Source organism: Poecilia reticulata, chromosome 17, assembly GCF_904066995.2.
Source record: "Poecilia reticulata chromosome 17, P_reticulata-male-v2, whole genome shotgun sequence".
NCBI lineage: Eukaryota > Metazoa > Chordata > Actinopteri > Cyprinodontiformes > Poeciliidae > Poecilia > Poecilia reticulata.
Genome location: NC_088846.1, coordinates 15,875,463 through 15,900,681, shown reverse-complemented (window position 1 = coordinate 15,900,681; position 25,219 = coordinate 15,875,463). Strand labels below are relative to the sequence as shown.

Here is a 25,219-nt window from a genome sequence, read left to right as displayed (position 1 = left end):
GATATAGTACAAAAAATATGGAAACTGCAAACATTTCACTGCTAATTAGTATTTGTTTTTGCCTTTTGTGCAAGGTAATATAGCTTGTTGGAATAATTCAAGAAACAGGATTCCTGCAGAAGTAGCTTTGTGGTTGCTGTTTTAAAAACATCAAAGGCATTAGAGATTTGGAGCATGGTTTTCTCTGACTTCTTTTTTTTTCCGCAGAATTTGTGTTTTAAAATTAATGCCTAACCCAGCACACTTCATACTCTACATTATCATTCAATGTGTGGGTCATGATTCAATGTTAAGATCCCACTGCTCTGTTCTCTTTCTGCACAATGAAAGCTGGCCACAGAAAAAAATGTGGCAGCTGTGCTCATCAATGCTCATCAATTTCACAGCCAAATTATTAAGACATAAATAAAACTAATATTTTGTTTCAGTTTTAATTTCTGCTACAATCCAAGTGCTTGAAATACTGTCCTATCTGTGGTTTATTTACAAAAATAAAAGCTTTTCAGTCAAGCATGCTTAGATATCGTAAATATCCACCTTCATTTTCTGTCATCTATTATACAGAACATTGCATAGAATATTACATAGAGCATGCTCTAGCTGGTTTAGTTTTAAAGCCTTTAAATAAAAAAATATATAAGCTACCACTCATTTGAGCATGAACACAGTTTGTAGAGTATGAACCACTCACACACACACACGCACACACACTTGATAAATAATGAGGATATCTTTTCACAGGCAGGCATTTTAATTAAGAGACGCAATTAATGCTAGTTTGTAATCTTTAATGTCTAACAGGAACACACTTCAGAGTAATGAGTCTCTGTTTTAGGTATAAAAGGATCAACTCTGCTGAGACATATCCCAGAGATTCCCAGTGAAATTAAGATGTGGGAGAAAAAAAAAGGAGTGTAAACAGCGTGTTTTAACTGCACCACCGGATGGCTGAGAGGCAGTAATTAATCAAAAAACCTAACTAGCTCCAGAGCATGTTAGGTGTCCAGCATCAGTGGCCATAGTGATGGACCCAATAAAGTGAGCCAACATAGTTACTGACCCAAAGTTATCTTAATAAGACACTGATTGGGGATGTCAGTGATTTGAGCATTCATCAATGAAAAAAATAAAAGACTTCTACCCTATTACAGAGTACATAACTAACAATGTGAACCGTAGCAGTTTTTAGATGAAACTTGAATTAAAGAGAAGGGAGCAAAATTACACCAAGCTTCATGAAAACTTGTTAAAAGCCGTTTTCTGACTGAGTTCAACGCTTCACCCAAAAGTTATTGGACATAATTAAGGCTCATGTTGAACCATGTCTGCATTTCTAAATGTTCTGTTCATTTCTATATAGTTTGGGAGCCATTGGTAATGGGACTGAAAAGTGTCACTTCACCTCTGCTTTACTCTGTTGACTGAGCCATGTATTCTCTCTCTCTGGTTATATTTACTGGATTTTTATTACTGTAATTATGTTTGTTTATTATTCAACAATCAAAAGGATTTATACTATCGATAAAGAGACAATTAAATCACAAATGAGTTCAGTGTGGCCTTGTGATGATAAAGAATTAATAAAATAAAATACTGTGACTATCTATGTAACTCAACAACGTTTGGAAATAAAGGATTGCTTTTAACCTTTAATCTTAATGAACAAAGGCTTGTTTACCATAGTTTTTGCTGGTTCATTCACAACTTTGTTCCGAATCTGGATCAAACAAAGTGAAAGAAAATGCTGTAGAAATGACTAGTGGAGTCATGAGATGTAAGTCTCAAACTGTAATGTCTGATTTCTGAATTGACAGACAAAGACCTGCTGTACCGATCGAGGAATGGGAACGTTCTCCGGCTTAATGTTGAGACGCAGAAAGAGGATACTATTGTGCCAAGTCAACTATTTGTGAGTATGCCTGACTGATACTGGTAGAATATGTTGCAAGAACTTGTCTTCTTAAAAAAAATAAAATTATATATATATATATATATATATATATATATATATATATATATATATATATATATATATATATATATATATATAAAACAAAAGTGTGAAAAAGAAAGAAAGAAAGTCCAGGGTTTTTAGGTGTAAGTTAAGGCATAGCTGAAGTATAGCTTTTGTGAACTTGAAGTTAGACCATTTACAAAACTAGATATTGACAGAGGCTGTTTTTACCAAGGCTTCAAATTGTTAACATGGCATTCACATGATAAAAAAAAGAAATGTCGCCACATATCAGTTCGTGACAAGAGCAGAAATTATGTTTCCAACTCTGAGGGGTTAAATAAAAACAAATGTAAACGGGTCAGTTTGTACGACATCAGTCATACGACACACTGAAAACAGCACTTGATGTTTTATAATGAGCGAGCTATCAGAACTTGAGAGGAAAGATAGATATATATATATATATAGAGAGAGAGAGAGAGAGAGATGAAGCATTAAGTGCTAAATTACACAAGAAGACAGGAGTGCATATTCTTCATCTCTGTCAAGTTACATCTTAGCGCTGATTCCTCCTTGAGCTCATACTACTCCACTCTGAAAAAGTGCACCTTTTGACTTGTTTTTTTTCTTACTACAACCACAAAGTTGAATGCATTTCATTACGGACTTTTTGTAATAGATCAATAAAATGTAGCGGACAAGTGTGATTTTAAAAGGAAAGTGATTTTCCATGGTTTTCAACATTTTTATCAATAGGATCTGGAAGGTTTTACAGAGACCGCCTGTCATTAATTTAATTTCAGTAAAACTCCAGCTATCCTGTGAATGCCCAAGTTTTTCTAAGAACATTAGTGACCAAACAGCATCATGAAGACTGAGAGACAGAGCAGACAGGAAGTTGTGGAAAAGTTTAAAGCAGAGTTAGGTTATAAAGCCCCTGCTGAACATCTCAACAAATACTGTTCAACCCATCATGGGAAAATAAAAAGCATGACCTAACTTCAAACCTACCAATACAAGTTTGTCCATCTAAACTTATGTCCACAGCATGAGCAGGAAAGCATTATGGCCCATGGTTGCTGTGGAGTCGGTGGATAGGTTCACAGATTAGGAAGAGGATTGTGTGCATTGTACTAATTTATATTAGAGTTTAGAGAAGAAATCTAATGTTGAAAGAAAGCCAAAAAATTCAGTTTGCTTTATTTTAGCTTTAAGTACATTTAAACATTTGGAAGAAGGGGCGCTGGGCAAATAAGACATGAACTCAACTTTGTCCCCACACTGAAAAGTGCTATATGTAGCATTATATTCGCCATTTAGACAAAATTATGGTGACAGCACCACATTTTCCTCCAGCATGGACAAGGAAGCTGGCGAAGGATGAAAAAACAAAAAATGAAGCTAAAAGAAAAATTGCTCCAGGCTGGAAAGGGCATAAGACTATGGTGGAAGTTCACAACAACCCAAAATACACAATCAGAGCTTAAATTGAATACTTTGTATCAATCTGTTATGACTGAGTTTGAGTTATTTTGGATAAGACTTTCAGTCAGCCAGCAGATGTTCAGAGCTGGTAGAGGTATGACCTGAAAGACTTGTTGCTATGATTGCAGAATATAGAGTCTGCATAAAGTAGATGCTCACATGCAACTCACACATTTGCTTCACTTTTCTGGATAGGTCTGTATCATAAAATCTCAATATAATACATTAAAGTTTGTGTGGCTCTAATGGGACAAAGGCTGAAATATTTCAGGGGTAGGGATAGTTTTGCAGTTTATATTCCCTCAACATTCAGGTTTCCCTTCCTGTCCCAGATATTCAATTTATCGAAGTTCGGCCATCAAATATCTGGGCACGTAATCCTCATGTTTTAAATGAGCTCCACAGTCAGCCAGCCTCAGTTCAAACACTGTCTGTGAGATCTATGAAGTGCACTCATGCAGACAAGTCGGCTCTGACAGTTCTGGATAATAAAAAAAGGATAATCTGTTTTCTGAAATTTGTAATAAATCACATACATCAACAAAGTTCTTCAAATCAGTACACACAAGAAAGTTTTATTATGACAACAGTTCTGAAAGTAAGATTAACCAAGCCTCACTGTATTACTAATGTTTCATTTTTTAAAACCTTTTTCAGGAGAGGTCAAAAGCTGCCAGATATCAGTTGTCTCCAGACATGAAGCATGTGCTGTTTGCCTTTGATATAAAACCGGTAAATAAACATCCACGATAATAAATATTACTGATGCATCCTATGGTGTTCGGATTGTGAGGTTTTGCCTGTCTAACCGATTCGGTTTGTTTCAACAGATCTACCAATACTCGTATTTGGCCAAGTACATCATTTACAGCCTCGTGACACAGTAAGAGTCTCCTCCCTCGTGCTTTCTCTCCTTCCTCCTTCCACTCACACATCTCTGCCCTTAATCTGACCTTCAGTTCACTGACGTCAGCCACATTTACCTGCTCCCATTGCTACGTTAAGGGACCTGCTTTCAGTTTAGTTCAGTTTGCTGAACTGCATTGTTTATTGCCTGTTCTTAACCCTGTACCCATCTGTGTCTGACCAAGCAGTGCTTGTCTTTAGAAACAATGTTGTGGATGGATTGGCCAGAGGAAGGGAACAAAGACAATTGAAGTGCATTGTTGATGTGCTTAAGTGTATATGTAAGTGCAGGTTCTATAAACTGTTCTCTTCACAGGGAGTCTTGGCCTTTAAATCCCCCCGAGGTGAATGAAGCTGTCCTGCAGTATGCTGGATGGGGACCCCAAGGCCAGCAGCTGGTAAGCACCCAAACCTGCTGATTGGTGGCACAGAGACAGAGACGCAGAGTCAGAATATGAAACGGTAGATATTTGTGATGCGTCTCAGTTGAATTGAAAAATGCTGTGGTGATAATCAACACTTTGTGTTGTACAGCGAAAATATTATGAGCGATAAAAGTTGAAACTCTGTCTGCTGTGACCTCCATCAATGTCAGGCAGTTTTATTTTTACACCACTCCTGAGCTGGTCGGAGCCACAGAGGCAGATGGCATCTCTGTGGCTCAACCAGTGGCTGACTCAAACGGAGGGCACGGGACTTTTTGGTTGAACTGCCAAATGTTAGTTAGCAGTACAACCTTATGCAGAGTACTGCTTAGGTATTCACATTTCACTTTTCAACCACAAACTGCAATGTGTTTTTAAAAGGTTGTATGTGATGAATCAACATAAAGTGTGCATGATTGTGAAGAGAAGAAGCAATAAAGTTTGTTTTTTTTTAGTACCAAAACATTTTTTTATAAGATTTAGAATCATCTTTCAGCTCTAAGTCGATACCCAGACCACTCCACTGAAGCTCTGGTTGTATATTTAAAGTTGATATACTGCAGTATAAGTCTTTTGCTGCCTCTAGCGGGTTTCTCACAGGATTGTCCCATTCTTGGCTCCATCTATTCTTTTATAATCTCATTGTTCCTGCTGAAGGAAAGTACTCCCACTGAATGATGTTTCCACCGCTATGCTTTGCACTGTCACTATGGTGGATAGTTGTTATTTTCAGCAGAATCTGCTTTATGTGTCACATATTTAAAAAATGTGAATATTTACTCCCAGGGTTCATTATTATACAGATATTTTGTTTTTGTTGCACATATGGTGGCCACAGTCATTTGTTGCCCTTTGGTACAGTTTTGATTTGAGGTTTCTTTGGTTTTCTAGTTAATGTCCAATATTGCAACATATTCTAAAACATCAACATTACATGAGTTAGGGGGTGGGGGGGTGGAACTATGTTTATCTACGTGATTTCCATGTTTCTGAATAATTTACTCTATAACCCTATATATAACTCTAATATAGTCTAAGGGACCTAAACCACGAATGAACCCTTAGCAGCAAACTCCTTTTAAATTAACATTTGAAAAACGCTTTGAAAATGTTGTACAACCAAAACGTGGAGCCATAGAAATGGTAAATTGCCTGCTCTTGGCTATGTACCACAAATAAATTACACACTAAATTGTAGCTGAGGGGCTCTAATATAAAATGCTTGCCTGCCATTTAGAGCAGCTTTGGATTTAGTGTTGGTACAGTAGGAAGCTGAACTGAAGCTTCTTATTAGTGGGCGGTGTGGTTCCTGATTTAAAAATATATATACATATTTGCATTAGATGGGAAAAGATGTCATTGTGAATTGCCCTTAACTGCATTAATTCGGTGAAGAAAAAAATACAACAAATTTTTAAATATAAAATTAAATTATTGTAAATTCAACAGCAGAAAACAAGTGGTTCTAAAAACATTCAAACACTGAATGAATGAAACGAGCTTTGAGGGTCTTTAATGGTCAGCTACATATTATTGGCCAAATCTGACATTCCTTCGCTTATGAAAATTAAAACAACTATCGGTTCAAACTGTTTATGCTTGTAAAAACAGTCGCCCTGTTTGAATTTTAGGGTTTTAGCTGGGACATAAGATTACCCATAATGTGGGTGTTTGGAAGGATTGCCAGGAGAAAGACTCCTCTCTACAGCAGAGTTTAGGTTTGCAGAACTGAATCCAAATGCATCACTAGATTGTGTCACTTTGACCAGTTGGAGCCAAAGAGATACTTTGCCATAATGCACATGTATGGAAAAAACAAAAAAGTGAATCTGCACAAATGCTTAATATTTGTTATGCAGCCATAGTCTTATCTGGCAAACTTAGATTCAACAATTTAAAATATTCTTGAGTCAAATTTAAAGCTGAAGAACTTGGTCATGCAACAGGATAATATCCCAACACCACAACTAATCTTTTACAACACACCAGCTGAAATAAAGAAACTCTTTGTAACAATGGACCAGACAAGTTGAGGTCATACTGTAGCATCATCCTACTGCCACTTCAGAAGCACATCAATTACAGCAATTCTCATTTTAAACCTTTAATCTCACAAAGACAGAGAAGTGCAGTAGAGCCCAAACGAGCAGAACATCCCAACCAACACAGCAGCACCATCAGTTTTGGCATTGTCAAGCCATTCTTGCAGCAAGCATCAATTTCTCATCAGATAGAACATATGCCTGTAAATATTAATGAGCCAAAGCTATGTAGTGATGAAATGGTTTAAGATTCATAAGCAACAATATGAGAAGGCCTATTGAAACAGCTAGTCTTAATGTTCCAAGCTAATGAATCATCTTTTAGTTTTTGACAGACAGCTTTTTTTGTTTTGCATTAATGTAGTTTTAATGACAGAGTGGAATATATGTTTCAGACACTTGAGCTTTAATTAAAAGAGTACCCAGAGAGAACTCATGTATGGACACGGAGAACATGTAAACTTCATGCAGAAAGGTCCCCGACAATTCAAACCCCGTTAATCTTGGGCAACAGTGCTACAAATGTACCAGCTTGTGGCCCTTTCATGTTCTATCAAATGAACGCAGTAAATACTCTGCTGTTATGAAGACCAAAACACATTTATGTCTTTAATTTTGTCTAACTAAATGCAGACCAGATCACTGGCTTTGCATTTTATAGTTTTATCTACTGAGAATGAGCAAAATATTTAACGCAAAATATATTTTTTTATATAATACACTTAAACATTTATGTTGTATTTTGAGTATTTCTTCGACTTAATCCTGTGGATTACTTATCTGCATATTTAGTATAGTTTATTATTTTTTACTTTGCTATTGTCAGGAAATTGTCTAATCCTTTTAGGCCACAAACTGCCTCCCTGGAGACAAATCTTTTGTCTGTGTTTTGTGTCTCTGTGCCGTTTTAAAGCTTTACATAGCCCATTTGAGAATATATTTGCAAAAAACAAGCCACAAGATAAACTCAGATTATCTTTTGTTATTTATAACAAGGCCTCTGCGGTCCACTTTGCATCTATTCCTACATTCAGTACATTGTGTTCAGCTCTACATTGGTGTGGTAATACTGTGCAGTTGGAAAAAGACTTGCTATTTTATCTTACTTCAGATGCATTTAGACCATGTTGTCGTTTCAGTAAAAAGAAATTCTTTCCCTCCTAATAAGATTCAAAAATAGCAATAAATTCAAGCATATACAATCTTTTTTATTATTCTTAACTTTTGTATTGATTTTTTTTGCTGTCTTTAAATTTGTTTTTTTTATGCATTTCTTTATCACACTCCCGTGTTTCCTCAGCTCCACTTTAAAGCATTCTCTTCTATCATAATTGCTCTTATTGGATAACGGCTGAGATTACAGATGCATTTCTCTGAGAAAACATTAACATTTTGAGCGTGTGATGAGACTCTGTCTGCTGGGAAAGACAGTAGATTCATTTACATACGGTAATGGTACACCTGATTGTTTCTTTCAGAGAGCTGTAGCTGCAGCTCTGCTCTTGATTTAATGAGCCTCTGAGGCTGTGCAGGAAAACAGAGATGAGCTCTTTTTTTGTCTCCATCTGACCCGGAGATGTCAGACATGTTTGCTTTTTTCCCTCCCATCCACAGTTTGTGAATGTAATGATTTCCCATTAAGTTTATCAGAACTGGAGCAATTCATCATCAAGTGTTACATCAGTGTATAAAAGCGAGGTGCGTGTTTGTGTGCGGCGGTGCGCTGTGAAGCATCAAATGTACAGGGAGATGGATCCTGCAGTGTTCTCCTCATTAAACGTCTAGCTTTTACTCTACCATGACACTCCAATCAGCCAAGCTAGGTCAACACACACCTAAAAAAAGAGGTCATCCTGACACAGCAGCCTGGATTTTACTGAATAAAATCGAAAGGAGTTTTGTGAGAATTGAGCATCTCACACCTGAATTTCAGGTACATAAACATGAGTCGTAAATGTGAGCTCCACGGCTATCTCTGATCTTTTGCTGCTTTAATCTTTGTGCCTTCAAGAATTGAGTCTTTTCAAATCTTTAATTCATCTTTAGTTCTCTCTTGTTCTTATAAAACCTAAAGGTGAATGCAGACTAAGGGAATAACACCTTTTTTTTTCCAAATTAGTGAAACTTCAGATTTTGGTAGCTTCTTAACCGCTGAGAGCTTCTTGTTCTCGTTCAGTCATTTGGTTTTAGTTCATCGAATGTAAGTTGATATTTTGAGCTTTGAGACGGCTTTAGATCATGAATCTTGACCTGGAGCTGTTTTGCAGCACAAGCAACCCAGCAGCTTTTCTCTTTTTTACCAGGTTCTGTATTGATTAGAGAAGCACTGATGAGAATGTTGATGACTTCCAACTCAGATTTCTTTTCATAGCTTCGACCTAGATTTCGGCCTATCACAGCTTCTCTGTTAGAGCCACAATGTAAAAGCCTTCCTGCTTCAACCAGGAGAAGCAACATCATATGCGGTAGTGCAAACATTGTGAAACAAGCTTTTGCTAGAGTTGACATATTAAACATCTTGTTAACATTTAGCATGGTTAACATGAAAAAACAGCAGCGTCTGTGTGCGTGTTCATGATGTTTAACTCAGATTTCCAAAAGATATCAACATGAGTGCTCAAATATGTTAAACACAGAAACTCTGCTGTACACCGGTTAGCCTTCCTGTTATCAACTGATAGTTTTGCTCTCCCAAGCTGTCTCTGACAGTATTAATGAACTTCATGTGTCGTAGAAAATGCAGTTTCCTGTTTAATAGCTTCCTACATCTCTGTGCTTCCTCTGACTTCAAATTCAAAAGTACTTATAATAACTAACGTTTGGTGTTCTTTCCTCCAAAGTGTCACGCACATTCAACAGTGAAAATTAGCTGATTCTGGTCAACACTCAACTTCTCTATATTCCTCTAATTTTCTAAGATTTGGTCTTCTTTTTCCCTTCAGGCTACAATCCCATATTAACCCAGGCTGGTTTTGTTTTAATTTGTTGTCATGTCACTGCTAATGTATTAGCAGCTTCCCACAAAATGTACACTTTCTGTGCAAATTAATCACACGACCATCTTTAATAATCACTGTACTCTAAGACAGTTTACTTGACATAGAAACTATTTTTTTTCCAGATCTTCATTTTTGAAAGCAACATCTACTACAGGGCAACATTGGATACCCGATCAATCCGTCTGGTTTCAACCGGTAAAGACGGGGTCGTCTTTAATGGTCTGACTGACTGGCTGTATGAAGGTAAGGTGTCAGTCGTCAACAGTTTGGGGATTTTTGTGATATAAAAATATGCAATTTGTTATTTGGCATCTTGGACACAAGTTTCTATTTTTTCAAAATATTCACTGTAGCCTCAATACTTGTAAAGATGTCACTTTTCAAAATGGGATTGAAAAGAAAACATGTCATTCAGATTTGGCGGATGTGGGTATAAAGACATCACTACTTGCTCAAAGTTGTTCACACACACAGTAAGAACAATGATTAATATGTTTTCATCAAAAGTGAATTATTCGTCAGGAGTTGTTTTACAATACCAAAATTTGTCAGATTTTACAGGCAAAAAGAAAATCGGACAAAGTTATACTCATGTTTGTCATGACATTTCACTGTCAAAGAAAAGACATTTTCCTTCAAATGCAGGTATAAATGTAAAACTTATGAAAGGTGAGTTAACCAAGAAAAATGTTTTATAGCTTTACAGAAAGTGTTGCACGTCTTACCATCATCATGCTACATGACTAACTATGCTGCCTGAGGTGCGTTCAAGTGCAATAGGAAATACTCACTGCTCACGTCAAATACGTAGTACTAATAAAAAAAAATTTTTACATAACAAATAATGACTGATTTCGTGGAATTCAAAGCTTAACTTAAAGTAATATAATTAACCTGTTACACTAGCATAATACTTTTAAATACAGCATTTGTTTTCACTCTCAGTTTGGTTACATTCAGGAATTTAAAACTATATTATGAGTTATTAAAAGCAGTACCCTTCTAAAGTATTCATTTCGCTTGAACACTTTATGACTTTGTCAGAAAATAACAATGAGAATTAAATTTCATGGGATTTATTTAATTTTCAATTCAAAACTTTAATAATAGATGTGGAACTCCATAATTACAGAAAATAGTTATAAGATTTCTATATTGAACTATTAATTAATTAAAGAGAACACAAATTAAATGCATAAAATAGATAAATGGTGTTTATTTTGAATAAACAAAAGCTTATACTTTAACGTGAAGTAAAAAGAAAGAAATCACTTCTTATTACGTTTTACACATAATAAGAATCTATATTTTGCATATTTTTTTAAAGTGCTCCTGTCATCCATACCCCTAAATAGCATGCAGTGCTTTTAGAAGAGCAGTAGTAGAATTAGCTATATGTTCATTCATTTGAGTATTAATTTAACTTTGTATAGCAACTCCTCAAATTGTGTAACAAGTTTATTCAGCTTATGGAGTATTTTTTAAAAATTCCTTTCACAGTATTTGTGAAATCTTTGCTCTTGTTCCTGTTCCATAATTCATATGTGAGCCAGTCTGCTGTCAAAATATTTCCATCCATTTCAGCTCAGCAAAGTGGGCAAACTATGAGAAAATTGAAAAATGTAGCATTTGGAGCTGCTTCCATACAAATCCTACTCGGCAACCACCGCTTTCTTCATCTGCCTCGAGTGCTGAATGATTACGATCACTGGGGCTCTTCCAGTGGAAACAGAAACCTGTTTGTCCATAATCTGCATCCTTGTTGACATGTGCTGTATTTACCCAACAACATTTGAAACAAATTTTTAATTGAGTCTTTGGATTCGTGCCTCTACCCACAGCAGCAGCCTCTCCCTGAGGTGAACGGTGTGCTGTGTGTGCATGGTTTGATCTGAAGCTGCACAGCTGGCTACATTTCAGTGCGCCTCCTTCCCTTTACCTCCCATCACTTGTCATTGTGTTCAAGCACTTTTAATTAATTCATGTGCACAGTGCTGCAATCTCATCCAACAGATGTTAAAAAGCCAGTAAACTTGTAATTTAATGTGAGACATTTTCTGATTACAGCATATGTGGGACAGACGTTCTAATTACAAGCCCCTTTGATAGCACTTTCTTTACAAATGCACTGAGAATAGTAATTCCATTTAATTTGTTTCTAATAAAGTTCATGCGCCTTTTGTTCCGAGTTCTCAATCCAGAATTATTAACTTGTAGTTGATTTCGAAGCAATTTGGGATGATGACTGTGAGGATAATGTGATTGTAAATTGCAGTTATTTTGAAGAAAACTTTGTTACAGTGCATGAACTTGGGGGAAGACTAAATTAGATTTTTTCTTTCATTAGATTATGTCTGTTTCAGACAACACAACATGACACATGTAATCTATATTCTTAAGTTAAGGAAAGATTTGGCTTCTTGGCTTCTGCTGCTGTTTAATCACAAGGATTTTTAACTAGAAAACAGCTAATTTACTTTTATTTTTACACTTTTATTATTTTTTTTATGTATAGCTTTACTTAGGTCAGTCAATACCTGTAAAAAGTTATTACGGATTTATGATGAAGTTGACAATCAACAAGGGCTATATAAATATCATAACATAGAATGTAACAAATATAGGACATTTTAGAGATAAAGAAGAGACACAACACAATCACTTCTAAAAACATAGAATATGACACAAATTTACAACTGTAACAAATGAAGAAACATAAAAATGACCAAAAAATTACAAAAAACTGTAAAAGAAATTGCCAGCGGCTAACAAAACCGGGAAAAAATCTTCAAACATATATGCCCAAAATACATACTTTTATTACTTACTACATAATCAGTGCTACAGTTTCATTACTTCTCTTTTGATAAAACTACTGGTTAAAAAAAAAACTTAGAATTATTATGGATGTCCCGATCAATTCCTTTGTCCCGGATAATAATTTGAATCAGCTGAGTTTGGGTATTTTTCAGATGTCATGTCTCAGTACCAAGTGCAGTTCAGTGAAATGTTTGACATCTTAAAAAGCACAATATATGCCACCTATTTCACCCTCTAAATGCAGCTTTCACTTTCCATTTATTTTAAGTTACTGCGATTTTGTACCAGAGTTTCAGCTCTTCCAACACACCATTGCCTAAGTTTTAATGTTCTCACATTGTTGTTTGTTTCGGTTGAATTCCAGGTTATTGTTTGAGAGCAAAACACAGAAAATCTTTTTTTGCTTCACAAACTTAGCACTTTGCTTTGAACACCATAAAACAAAATAATAACTAGTGTTTCAGCTGCTCTTTGTGCAGCTCTCCCCTGCAGAAATAGCCGGCAGAAAAATATCTAAGCTCATAGAACAGAACCACTCACATCATAAAAACAGGCAGAGATCTGCAGCAGCCAATATATTCTCTCTTTCATTGTAAACATCAGAGCTAAGTGTAAAAACATATGATTGACATGCAATCCTATCATTCATTAGATATCCAGAGTTGAGTTTAGTCTGGGACTCCGATATGGATCATTTTTAAAAACTTTGCTTTGCACATCCCTCATCTTAATCCATTCTCCCAAAGGCACTTTTGTGTGTACTGGGAACAGCCAAAAAAAGGTTTAAAAAGCAAGTTTTGAAATTACAGAATATCATGCTGATATTTAAAGAGAAAATGCAATTTACTGGCTTGGAATTGCTCTTTGATGTTTGACATCTTTGTCGTGTCGGCTACATTTTTCAGTTTCAACACCTGCCTTCAAGCAAAGAGTTTACACGTGATCTCTTGGGAACAGTTCTCAGCCAACTATAATCTGTAAGCTTTTGATGTGATTAGTGTTAGTAATTAGTCCTCAGTTGTCAAAACAGAAATCATACAAACTAAACATGACTTACGCTCATGACTGACGGATGAATACCACTAAATTCAGAGAATGGGACCTGAAAAGGCGTCATCAGGAGGTGGTGCGTTTGCATATCCTTTAAAGATCTGAACTGAGTGGCTAATTTAAAAAAAAAAAAAAAGGTTGAAAAGCTATTTTCTTTTCTGCTGTCCGAGGCTGTCATCGGACCATCGGATGCACAGCCAACGCCTGAAGTGAACATATTACAGGGTGTGTTAGGGTTCAAAACGTACAGTCTAATTCAACGGCCGCCAAAGAATAATGACTAACATTAATCACATTATTCATGCTCTGCTTTGTGCTCAGATGGTGTAGAAAGAGCTTATTTCAGCCACTAGCCTTGAAATTCCTTCTGCACTCCAACAAGCTCCACTCGACCTTAGAGTTAGAAATCTATTAAACGTACTCAGTGCTCAATGTTTTCCTGAGTCCACTCTGACCTCACATTTGGAGCAGTGTCAGAAATAATTATAGACTGATGACAAACATGACCACACTGCTCACCAAGGCTGATCCAATCTTTTTTGTACTGAGAGAAGGTTGTCGTTTGGAGCTCCACATGTGAGTGCTGTAGTCTGTTCTGTAGTTAAAGTGTTTTTAAAAGAGTTCTTCTGCCCCCTGCTGGAGGGAGTGTTGCACATTGGGGAGTAATATACAGTATTTTGTAAAGGGATTTAGTTAATTAAATATTTTTTATGCTTTATCTGAAAACTGATCCAATAATCATAAAATAGCAAAACATTTTGAAACTATAATTTGCTTATTTGGACTGGCTTTATAGAGGGAAAGTTTTGTTTCTATAGCATTTTTGTGGAAGGATTATTCGTAATTTAAAGGATGGTTGAAAATTTGATTTATCATATAGAATTTCTAATACCATATATATTTAAAAACAATGTAGGTACTGTTTCCACTGGCATTTAAATTAAGCCAACATTTTTTTAAAAGGACTTTTTCACATGATGTAAATGCCTTATTCAACTGCTGGGCTGCAATATCAATGCAATCAATATAACCAAGTTTTGTGTAGTTCTTGCTTGTTTCAGCATTTATTCTTACAAGATCGTTACATCTCCTGATGTCTAAATTTAAGAAGAATGCTTTAAAAACTATGTCAATTTATCAGAACGTATTAATTCTGTGATCATTTGTTTTGTTTTAGACAAATATGTCACTTTTGATCAATAAAAATGTTCTAAATAAGAGTATCATACATTAATGTTTGCCTTTTCTCAACTTTTCCTAAACTTTTACAGTATCCCAAACAAAACAAAAAAAACTTGTATATTCTTTGACACTCTCTATTCTTGTTTTAACAGAGGAGATCCTGCAGACCCACATTGCCCACTGGTGGTCTCCAGACGGACTCCGTTTGGCCTACATGACCATCAATGATACCCTGGTGCCAAAAATGGAAGTTCCATATTTCACTGGCACACCATATCCTGGCAGCCAGGACTATCATTACCCGAAGGTCAGACTGGGGCACAAACCATCACGATGGTTATACAGTTCAGCAAACTCAGGGTGTATTTAATTGATTTGCTTTGAATAAATGCATGAGATGAAAGGGAAGTCAAAGGGGGCAACTTGTAGCTGTAGTGAGGATCCTCCAGAGATGCAAACCTGCAGCATGACTTTAATAAGCAACAAACAAACACGCCGTCTCAGACCAGAGACATATGCAAGTGGAAGGGGCTTTCACAGTGTGATAAAAGGTGTTACTTTGAATCCCTTTGGTACAGGAAGTGAAAGTCCTACCCATCTTTTTTTTTTTTTAATGTTTGACGTCTGACACCTCATGAAACTCTCTCTTTGTTGAATACTCAGGGTGAATGTGTAAAACTGAATTTACACATTCAGTTTACAGTGTGAGTTAAACTTCACAAGAGGGAACAATTATGTAAGTGATGGGTATGAGGGAAAATTATGATCAGGTGGAGGGAAAAAAAATCTTTTGTGCTTTAAGATAAAAAAATATTAAGAACAAAATGAAAATCATATCTTGAAGAATTTATTTATTTATTTGCTAAAAGAGATGAAATTGCTCTATTGTTAAATCTTACAGTATGAAGTTTCAAGGCCATGTGAGCTTGAAACTTTATCCCGTACGCTGCTAACGCAGGTCTTTCCACGAGTGCTTTTAACAAGTTTTTCTCATTAATCCAACCATTTTCTTTCCTTAATTTGACTGCCTCTCTCATCATTTTGTCCATAATATTTAAACATAGATATATTACTTAATACAGGACACCATTCTGATGTTTAAATACATCTGTCTCTGGTTTTTGTCTCAGGCTGGAGAAGAGAATCCTGTAGTTCGCCTGTCTGTGGTGAGCCTCCATGGTCCTCTGCACACAGTGGTGATGAAGAAACCCGACGACCCTCGGATAGGGTAAGTGACAGAAGGGTAGCACCTCTGTGTTTGTGACACAACAAGTGACTACCGTCGAAGTAGTTTGTTAGAAGGGACGGAGGCTGTTAAAGGTGTGATATGTACTTTTCCAGGAGGGAATATTATATCACCATGGTGAAGTGGGCCACCAACACCAAGTTGGCTGTTAACTGGCTGAACAGAGCCCAGAACAACTCCATCCTCACGTTGTGTGAGACCACCACCGGAGTCTGCATCAAGGTGACGCAAACTGTGACACATTTCTGCTGCCACTTATGTTCCGTTGCCATATTTCACTTCTTGTATCCTTCTCCGTGTCTTCTTCTCTTTTGGCGCTGTAGTTCATTTTAAATAAAAACCTCACACACTATTCTGTTTAGAAACAGTCATCCGCTTTAGGTTTTTTTATTTAGTAATTTAGCCTGGAACTGAATGAAACACCATCCGGTCCAACACAAAAGCCTCTCTAAAAAGACACCAAAGTCAGGTTGTATGTCCTTTTCTTAAACCGTCAAACAAAATTAAAAGTAAAGTATGGCCATGTTTGAAATATTTAACAGACAAGACAAACCTAAACATTACATCCTTACTGCAAATTTTGTAAAGATTATATATCAAATGTTAAAATTTTGAAATATTTCATATGTTTCTTTTGACACAGTTAGCAATTGCTATGAATGTCCTGTTTGTAGACTATTTTTCACAACAGAGTGTGTTATATACATGTATATTAATATACACTTATTTTTCTTATCATTACGTTGGATACTGTTTTTTGTCAGTGATATCAACATCCCATAGAAAAACATTTTTCTTTATTTTAAAACCCAGAAATACAAGCCTATTGGAAGTTCTTTAAAGATGAGAATAATATCCGTGCAGATATTTATCAAAAATTATAAGTTGTCTTTTTGATTTGTTTAGTTTTGTTTTTTCCAAAAGTTTATGTTGCATTTGTGACTTTACTAGTTTTATTTCGCTTTAGTGAGGGCATTAATTGCCCTTATGATTGTAAGGATCGCAAACCCCTGGAATAAGAAAAGCAACATATTATTTCTATGCTTTTCTTGAATCACAATTCAGCTTCCTATTCCAATTATCTCTCCATGGCTCTCTGTAAAGAGGTGAATGACTAACATATTTTTATTTTCACTCTTGGTTTTTCCAATCAGGGTTGGTCGGGTTTTTGTGGCGCAGTTTTATGTTCTGACATTGTTATTCTTTCCAGAAACATGAAGATGAGAGTAATAGCTGGCTGCATCGACAGGTATGCGAAGGACAAAACCCCCTCCTGCTCCGTACCAAAGTAGTTGGTTATGAAATGCTCCCTCTGTTTATCTGAAGAAGTACAGAGATATTAAATTCAGAGTAAATGTTGTTTTTTTTCTAAAATTACTTCTCTCACCTGCGCAGAATGAACCTCCACTGTTTTCTAAAGATGGACACAAGTTTTTCTTCACCAGGGCAATCCCTCAGGGAGGGAGAGGGAAATTTTTCCACATCTCTGTTTCCACCTCTTTGGTAAAAGTGCAGGCATGACTCAGATTTTAAATTTTTGTTAAATACGTGAGGTTCAAGAAAAACATTTTCAGTGTGTTGTTATCGTTTAGCCTAACACCAGCGCAGACATCCTTCATTCTCTCACGTCTGGAAACTGGGACGTCACAAGCATCTTGGCCTACAGCCACGAAAAGAACCTCATGTAAGCAAAACCTCTGCACATGCGAGAGCGCTCGTTCTTCTAACCCACAGTTACTTGACGTCTTGATGATTTTCAGATATTTTCTGAGCACAGAAGACGACCCGAAGCGACGGCACTTGTACAGGTAGCGTTCTCGTAAAAGTCGTCTGGCTGCTTTTTGGAGTTTCTGGATGGCTTTGGAGGAGCGTATTAACGCCGTGTCATCCCACAGCTCCGACACGATCGCCCCTTTCAACCGCTGCTGCCTGTCCTGTGAATTCAAGTGTGGTTATGTGGACGTTTCATTCAGCCATAACATGGAGTACTTCTTGCTCAGCTGCAAAGGTGGGAGACATCTACATTCAACCGTCGCCCTGCAGTATTTCTGGTAGAGAAAATCCACAGGATTAAATCTGTATTCTGTGGAAAGCTCGATAGATTTTATTTTTTTATTGGTGTCAGACTGACGGTTAAAATCGAACAGGTTGTAAAAAGATAAGGTTAAGCCAGCTACTTACCGACTGAAAAGAGTGAATGATCTAATTCTGTGACAACTCTTACATTAGCATCGCTGATGACGTTTACTATGTGGGTGTATCTTAATAGACAAGATGATAAGTGTCAAAGTATGTTGCTTTTCATAATAAATTACTTTATATACTGTACTTTGTTAACCAATTGTGTCACTTATTATTCAGGTCCAGATATACCAAGTGTGGCTGTTTACAGAACAAGAGACAAAGAGAGTAAGTTTTTGATTTTCAGAGACAATGGCTCAACTGATTTTAGTTCCCAGCCAACATTTACATATTAGGGCTTCTGTTTGTTGGAAATCAGCTGAAAAATTGACTCCAGATGAAATTTTTCACAGTTTGTATAATAATTATTAGCTAATTACCTCTAAAGGGCTGATGACAGCTTTGAACTGATTCAGTAATTACCCATTTAAGATCTCACAAACAGCACCTTGCAAAAAGATTCATAGCACTTAAAGTCTTTTGTATTTTGTGACATTACGGCCACAAATTGTAATAGATTTTATTAGAACTTTATGTGAATGAAATACACAAAGTAGTGCATAATTGTTGAATTCTTTGTGAGGATGTCTCTACAAGCTTTGTAAAACTAGAGAGTAAAATTTGTGTCCTTCTCACTACGCAAAAAATAGCAAGATAAAATCCACTAGTTCAATCATAGTAGATGGAAAATATCAACAAACAGGAATTTTCAAGTGTTGCCACAGATTCTCACTTGGATTTACTGCTGGGCTTTCTTGCAACATTTCAATAATCCTGCCAATCCTCCAAAGAAGTCATATTTGCAGAGTGCACCAGTCATAGATGTCATTTTGAAAGATTTTCACACCTGAGCTCTGGATTTTTGCAGCTCCTCCAGAATGACCACAGACCTCCTGGCTGCTTCTCTGAGTAATGCTCTCCTTGCTTGGCCTGTCGGCTTGTTCTGCCAAATGGTCCGATAAAGGACCATTTGGGGCAAAATTCATTGAGCAGTCATCCTGCTTCAGCAGAACATCCACACGAGCTCCATACTGGCTGGATTACACTTACTGAGAGCGTCTGACTGACTGTTGTCTTGATCTGCAGAGGTGTTTGACGTGGAGACAAACAAGAAAGTAAACAACACGTACAACAACATGCAGATGCCTAAAGTGGAGAATAAGACCATCACCATCGATGATTACAGTATGTGACCCTGTACACAATATGTGTGTGTGGTCATTTCATGGGACGCCCACTGACCATGTCCTTTCTCTTGCAGCTCTGACGATGCAGATTCTAAAGCCAGCAGGTTTTACAAGCACAGCCCACTACCCTCTACTGCTAATAGTGTGAGTGTGACTGCACACTATCTATCTAGAAATGGATAGTGTGTTCTATCCATTTCCAAAAATGCTTTGTACATTTTTTCTGCTCCATCAATGCATGTAAAAGCTGTTACAGTGTTACAGGGCCTCCACCAATGAGAGCCTTTTGCCTTTGGAAAAGACAAAAAATCTAGTCTGTGTAAAATATTTTGCTTCTTGCACAAGGTCATCCTCTTTCTCTTGATGAAATAAAACGTCTCCCTTGAAAGTGGATACATAGAAATGAGCCAGTTTAATTGGCACATTTCAAAGTACGAGAACTGACTCAAATTTCACTGAAGTTCAAGTTGTCACTTAGAGAAAATGATTTTTAAAAGCTTAAGGGTTTTACAGAGATGAAAGCTATAATAAACAATCTTAGATACAATCTAAGATAGACGTTATGAAATTTCTTCTGCACAAAGCAAACCACAATGCTTGAAAAAGGAAATATGAAGAAGACCTAATTCTAGATATCCAATATACATACAAAATTACAGATAAACACAATGCAGGATATTAGAAAACACTATCTCTATCCCCTCACCGACATAATTGAATATCTGTGGACGAATACGTTTAAAGAAAATAGCCTGAGAACCTGAGATTTATATAAAGAGGCAAGTGAAAACATGGATTTCTAAAATAACCAAATTCTGTCTGTCAGTTTCAGGGCCCTTACAAAACATTAAAAGGAGAGATTAGGGTCTTTCCAGCCTCTTTTGTTCTGTTAAAAGCAGTTAATATCTTACCTGCAGCAGATTACTCTTATAGCATCTTCATTTAGCATAAAACCAGATTAGTTGATTCTGGAGGCTTAACCTTACAGCTAGTCAAAAAGAGACAAAGTTCAAAGCAGGCTTCTAGTGTCCTAAAATAACTCCTATCCCAAAAACTTCATGGCAAAATTGACTTTTCTGAGCTTTATATCATGTCTTCATTAAAACATACCTGGAGTTGCTTTGGTTCTCTCGTGTACTGTGCCTATTTACCCAAAGCTCCTTCTTGGAGCTGCAGTCTCCAGCCTCATTCATTTCAACGACACAGAAAGACACAATAGGAACGGAAAATAATCCTCTGGCATCGGCATCCTTCACATCTGACACTGTAGAACACACAACGTAATCCTCAGATTAACAGTCAGTCTGCAACTGAAAAATCTTATCAGTAATTACCCGATAATATTACTTGATCTCACCGTACACTTTGCTGTCTGCACTAAAGAAAATTTCCATATTGCATGCTGGCTTGACCTAGTGGCCTGGTTAACTGGGATAATATTTATTTGACTACTTAAAGTAGTCAAATAATGTAATACTTTAAACCTAGAAAAATAACAAATAAAAAAAAAATACATGGATGTTTTATGATATTGCAACTCGCCCAATCCGCCAGTAAAATACAATTCTTCCCTCACAGTGATGGCACACCTGGTGGGCAGATGGTGACGGAGCAGTTCCGAGTGGACTGGGCCACGGTTCTCGTCAGCAGCTTCAGCACCATCGTCATCCGCTTCGACGGCCATGGCAGCGGTTTCCAGGGCACCAACCTGCTCCACAAGGTCCGCAGGAGGCTGGGGAAGCTGGAGGAGAGGGACCAGCTGGAGGCACTCAGGTGAAACCTTTACTGCAAGTGTGAGAGGCTGCAACTCAAGGGCCTGGATATTTTCAAGCTCTCTTCGTTACCTTTTTTTTCTTTTTCTTTTATTCATTTCAGGTTCATATCCAAAGAGCCTTACATCGATAAGAATCGAATGGGAGTTTACGGGAAGGTAAAAGAGGGATGGCATTCATGTTAAATGGGATCTTCACTCCAGTTGGCCTCTGCTTTCATTGAACTAAAAAGCTTGCTCGGTGGATCTGTGTTTCTGTTTGTCCTTCTCTTTTCAGGCCTACGGCGGATACTTAGCCACAATGCTTCTGAGCTCTGAAGAGTTTACGCAGCTGAAATGCGGAGCGGCCGTCTCACCTATCACAGATTTTGAGCTTTACGGTATAATTTTCCAGGGTTTTTTTTAAGAGCAAGGGCCTGACTATTTTCACGTTGACATAACCTTGCAAGAACTTTGATGCTTCTTGAACAATTTCGCATGCTGTCTGTATTGTATCCGCACTCGATTGTCCGACAAGTAGAGGAGTAGTAGAGGACGGTATATGAAATTTAATTTTACCATTTTGCAAGGCTCTATAAATATGGGGAAATGAATTAATGTGGAAAAAAGCATTTGATTTACCTGAAAAAATCTCAAGGACAAGCTCTGATAATACAGAAAAAATGTTGTGGTCTTGATGGATTTAATGAGATTTAAATAATGCACTTATTTTCAATTAGAATCATGACAGGTTGATTTTATGGTTGTGGTGTATTTTAGCATTTTGGCTTTTGATTTACATACTGAATTCATTCTCATTAAGGAAAGGTTTGAACTCTAAATTCAGTTCTAACTGGGCCTTAGGTTCAGTTTCAATACAGTTTTTATTCATTTGTTTTTTTTTTGTGGGGAATGTCTGACAAAAGGTGTCGCTCCCTGACGAGTAAGAAGTCAATTTCTGCATTGTTCCATTTCATGAATTATGTGATCTAGAGAACAAAAGACTTGATTTCCACTCAAGTAGTTAAGGGTTCATATTTTGTGCTGAAAAGTAAAACTCCAGAATTGTGAGTTTAGAATTTTGAAATTCATCATGGTCTGTAAAACCATATTTTGTCAAAAAAAATTCAGAGATTTATATTCTTCTCCTTGCACTTTAAAATCATGCCCTATTTTGTGTTGGTCTGTTCAATAAATTCTCTATAAAACAAATAAATATGCTTCTGATAAAGTATCAGAATGTGAAAAAGTTCTAGGGTGTTATTATTTTGTTTTTCCATCTAATTTCTCCCCCCTCCCAACATTGCAGCATCTGCGTTTTCAGAGCGATACCTTGGCCCTAAGACAGATTCCAGAGTATATACGGTGAAGTGTTTTAATATTTACTACCCAAATTTTACCACACTTCTATATGCAAGTTAACGTTCAATACTGATTGAACTTCAGATACATTTTCCTTTTTCTCTCCTCTAGATGTCTAATTTGGCTCACAGAGCGGGTCGGTTGCTGGAGAAACAGTTCTTAATAATCCACCCGACAGCTGATGGTATCATATTCATAATTGTGTTTATGATTTAACGTTACAACATAAGAAGTGATAAGAGTCTGTGTCCCTCAGTCTCATGTGTGTCTTTGCTCTCGTTCTCTCCACCAACGCAGAAAAGGTTCACTTCCAGCACACAGCAAAATTCATCAACCATTTAATCAGTGAGAAGGCCAACTACACTCTACAGGTGAGCTTCTGTTACTGTAACTGTTTGTTTTTTTATGAAAACGTTTTTTTGTGACAATTTAACAGTGTCTTATCAGGCAAAATGAATTTAAAGATGATTATTTTCCAGTTAAAAATCACCTACTTGTAATTATGCTGCACTTTTGACTCAATGTTTTTGTGTGTATGAGACAAACATTTGTTTTCTTTGGCCACGTTATTCTACTACTACTACAGTTTAAACTTTACCTTAAATAACATAAAGTTACCTAATTTTTAAAGTGCAATCAGTAATACTTTTACAACAAATTGATATCAGTAATGATTTCTTGGTTAATGTTAAGTTGTCATAACAAAGACATTTTGAATAATGTCAACTTTGCATTAAAAGTGTCATACTTTACCGAATGACGCTCTATGACAACAGTCATAAATATTCATGAAGGCTTATTCATGTTCATGACAGGTGTTATGTCATGTTTATGACAGTGTCATGTGAGTCTTATTCACCCCCCTTCTAATAAAGTGTTACCGGTGAGGTTAATCTCTGTTAGCTAAGAGATTAGTTTTAACGTTTTTATAGCCATTTCCTGGTGGAGTGCCCCAGTTTCAATGTAGACTGGAGAAAATGCAGCTGCAATTGTTTGATCTGGACCTCTTTGGTCCTTGCTAACTTCAAACTGTTTTTGGTGGCAGGCTTGTGTATTATTATTTCTGAACATCTTGAAAAATGTATTTCTGGTGACATTAACAAAATGGGAATACATTCAAATGACTTGTTTGTAAATGTTTACTGATTTTGAAATCTCCAAATTTGACTCCCAGCAATTTTTCTTGATGTGTAGATTATGAATCCTTGTTTTTCTACTGTACGCTGAATCACTGCTTAAGTTTAAATAATAGTCCCATTCCTGTTTCACAGATCTACCCGGACGAAGGCCACTTCCTGCACAGCGAAGGCACACAGCAGCACCTGAGTCAGTCCCTTGTCAACTTCTTTGAGGAGTGTTTCCGAGAGCCAGAGACGCCCAAGGGTGACGACCAGGATGAGGTCGAGGAAGACAGTTAAACCTGGGCCTGCCAGGCAGCCGTGGCCACCTCCTCAATCACAGCACAATATGCAACAAATCTTTCTAACCTAAAGTCTACGCCGCCTGCCGTCCAATCTGATTTTAGCTCTATTCTGAAGCACCTGCATGTGCAAACAGGGCGTCGGGCCCGATCCCCCCTGTGCTCGACTCAACGCTGGCTACTGTTGAAGAAACCGGTCAGACAGAGGCTGAATAAAACTCCGCTAAGAGCAGCTGTTATCTCTCTCCGAAAAGCTGGACCAGTACTCCCTCTGGTGGACAAACAGAGGATCGACAACCCAAACAGGCAGGCTAAAACAAGTGCTTTGCAGATTATTCCCATGAGAAGATATAACTCTTTGATGGCTGCCAGTTCGTGATAATCTTGCCAACTAACTTAAATTATTGTGTTCCTGGTTATTCAGAGTTGTTTTTCAGATTCTCTGTTTAGTGTCTTACTGTGTGTAAGTGGATGCATCAGTCCATAGTGGCTTTAGAAGATGAAGGCACAACGTTTAAAGCTGTAACACTCAAAGATTGTATAAATAATGAAGTTTTAATAATTTCTTTGTGCCCACATTTCTCTATAGAGCTCTTGTTTTTGTCACTGTGCCTTACTGTGGGGAAGATGTTCACGTTATGAGCCCACACGACACTATGAAATGAGGAAACATGGTCCGAACAGAGACGTCTATGGATTTTAACTTTTCTTTTTGTTTTGTTTTCTCACAATACATCGGAAAGAGCGCCATATAAAATAAACAGACAACGGTATATTACAATCCCACATATGTAACCATTACTTAGTTTGCAGTTTCCCAACGTTAAACATAATTTTCTGCGTTTAGTAAGTTCTTTGCTGTATGTTCTACCAAGTCTTTTCTCCTCCCTTCATTTCTGTTTGTATTGTCTGTGGTTTCCAGTCAGCTGCTGTATAAAGTGTATAAAACTGACAAAGTCTCCATGTTATATGTTCAACTTGTATATAAAGCATTTTGAAATGTATTTTGTCTTAAATTTGTTTTCTAAATCTAAACCAACAGACTAACGCGTACAGCAAGAAATAATGCATCTTACCTGACAGATAAAAACTTCATTTCTATGACATTTACGATTAAAAACAGACTTCTAGTTTGAAAAGGGCTTATTCATTTCACGTAAAAGCAAAGTTGATGTTTGTTGTGGCCCTTTCAACATGGACCTTTTCC

General features: G+C 36.9%; 1 protein-coding gene across 5 annotated transcripts in view; it reads left to right on the top strand.

Annotated features, from left to right (window-relative positions):
- Positions 1-25,016, top strand: part of LOC103479583 (A-type potassium channel modulatory protein DPP6-like) — a 97,174-nt gene extending 72,158 nt beyond the window's left edge. For all 5 annotated transcript variants that reach the window (XM_081598135.1, XM_008434097.3, XM_008434095.3 and 2 more), the window contains 23 exons: positions 1,815-1,909; positions 4,100-4,174; positions 4,273-4,325; positions 4,665-4,746; positions 9,937-10,057; positions 15,019-15,173; positions 15,997-16,094; positions 16,208-16,334; positions 17,323-17,361; positions 17,508-17,615; positions 17,705-17,796; positions 17,873-17,920; positions 18,008-18,120; positions 18,474-18,521; positions 19,380-19,478; positions 19,555-19,624; positions 21,059-21,253; positions 21,356-21,410; positions 21,529-21,631; positions 22,540-22,595; positions 22,704-22,776; positions 22,890-22,963; positions 23,864-25,016. In XM_081598135.1, the coding sequence (XP_081454261.1) occupies positions 1,815-1,909; positions 4,100-4,174; positions 4,273-4,325; positions 4,665-4,746; positions 9,937-10,057; positions 15,019-15,173; positions 15,997-16,094; positions 16,208-16,334; positions 17,323-17,361; positions 17,508-17,615; positions 17,705-17,796; positions 17,873-17,920; positions 18,008-18,120; positions 18,474-18,521; positions 19,380-19,478; positions 19,555-19,624; positions 21,059-21,253; positions 21,356-21,410; positions 21,529-21,631; positions 22,540-22,595; positions 22,704-22,776; positions 22,890-22,963; positions 23,864-24,010 (2,126 nt within the window). In that variant the 3' untranslated portion in view covers positions 24,011-25,016. The remainder of the gene's footprint in view (positions 1-1,814; positions 1,910-4,099; positions 4,175-4,272; positions 4,326-4,664; positions 4,747-9,936; positions 10,058-15,018; positions 15,174-15,996; positions 16,095-16,207; positions 16,335-17,322; positions 17,362-17,507; positions 17,616-17,704; positions 17,797-17,872; positions 17,921-18,007; positions 18,121-18,473; positions 18,522-19,379; positions 19,479-19,554; positions 19,625-21,058; positions 21,254-21,355; positions 21,411-21,528; positions 21,632-22,539; positions 22,596-22,703; positions 22,777-22,889; positions 22,964-23,863) is intronic.
- Positions 25,017-25,219: the final 203 nt, after the last annotated feature.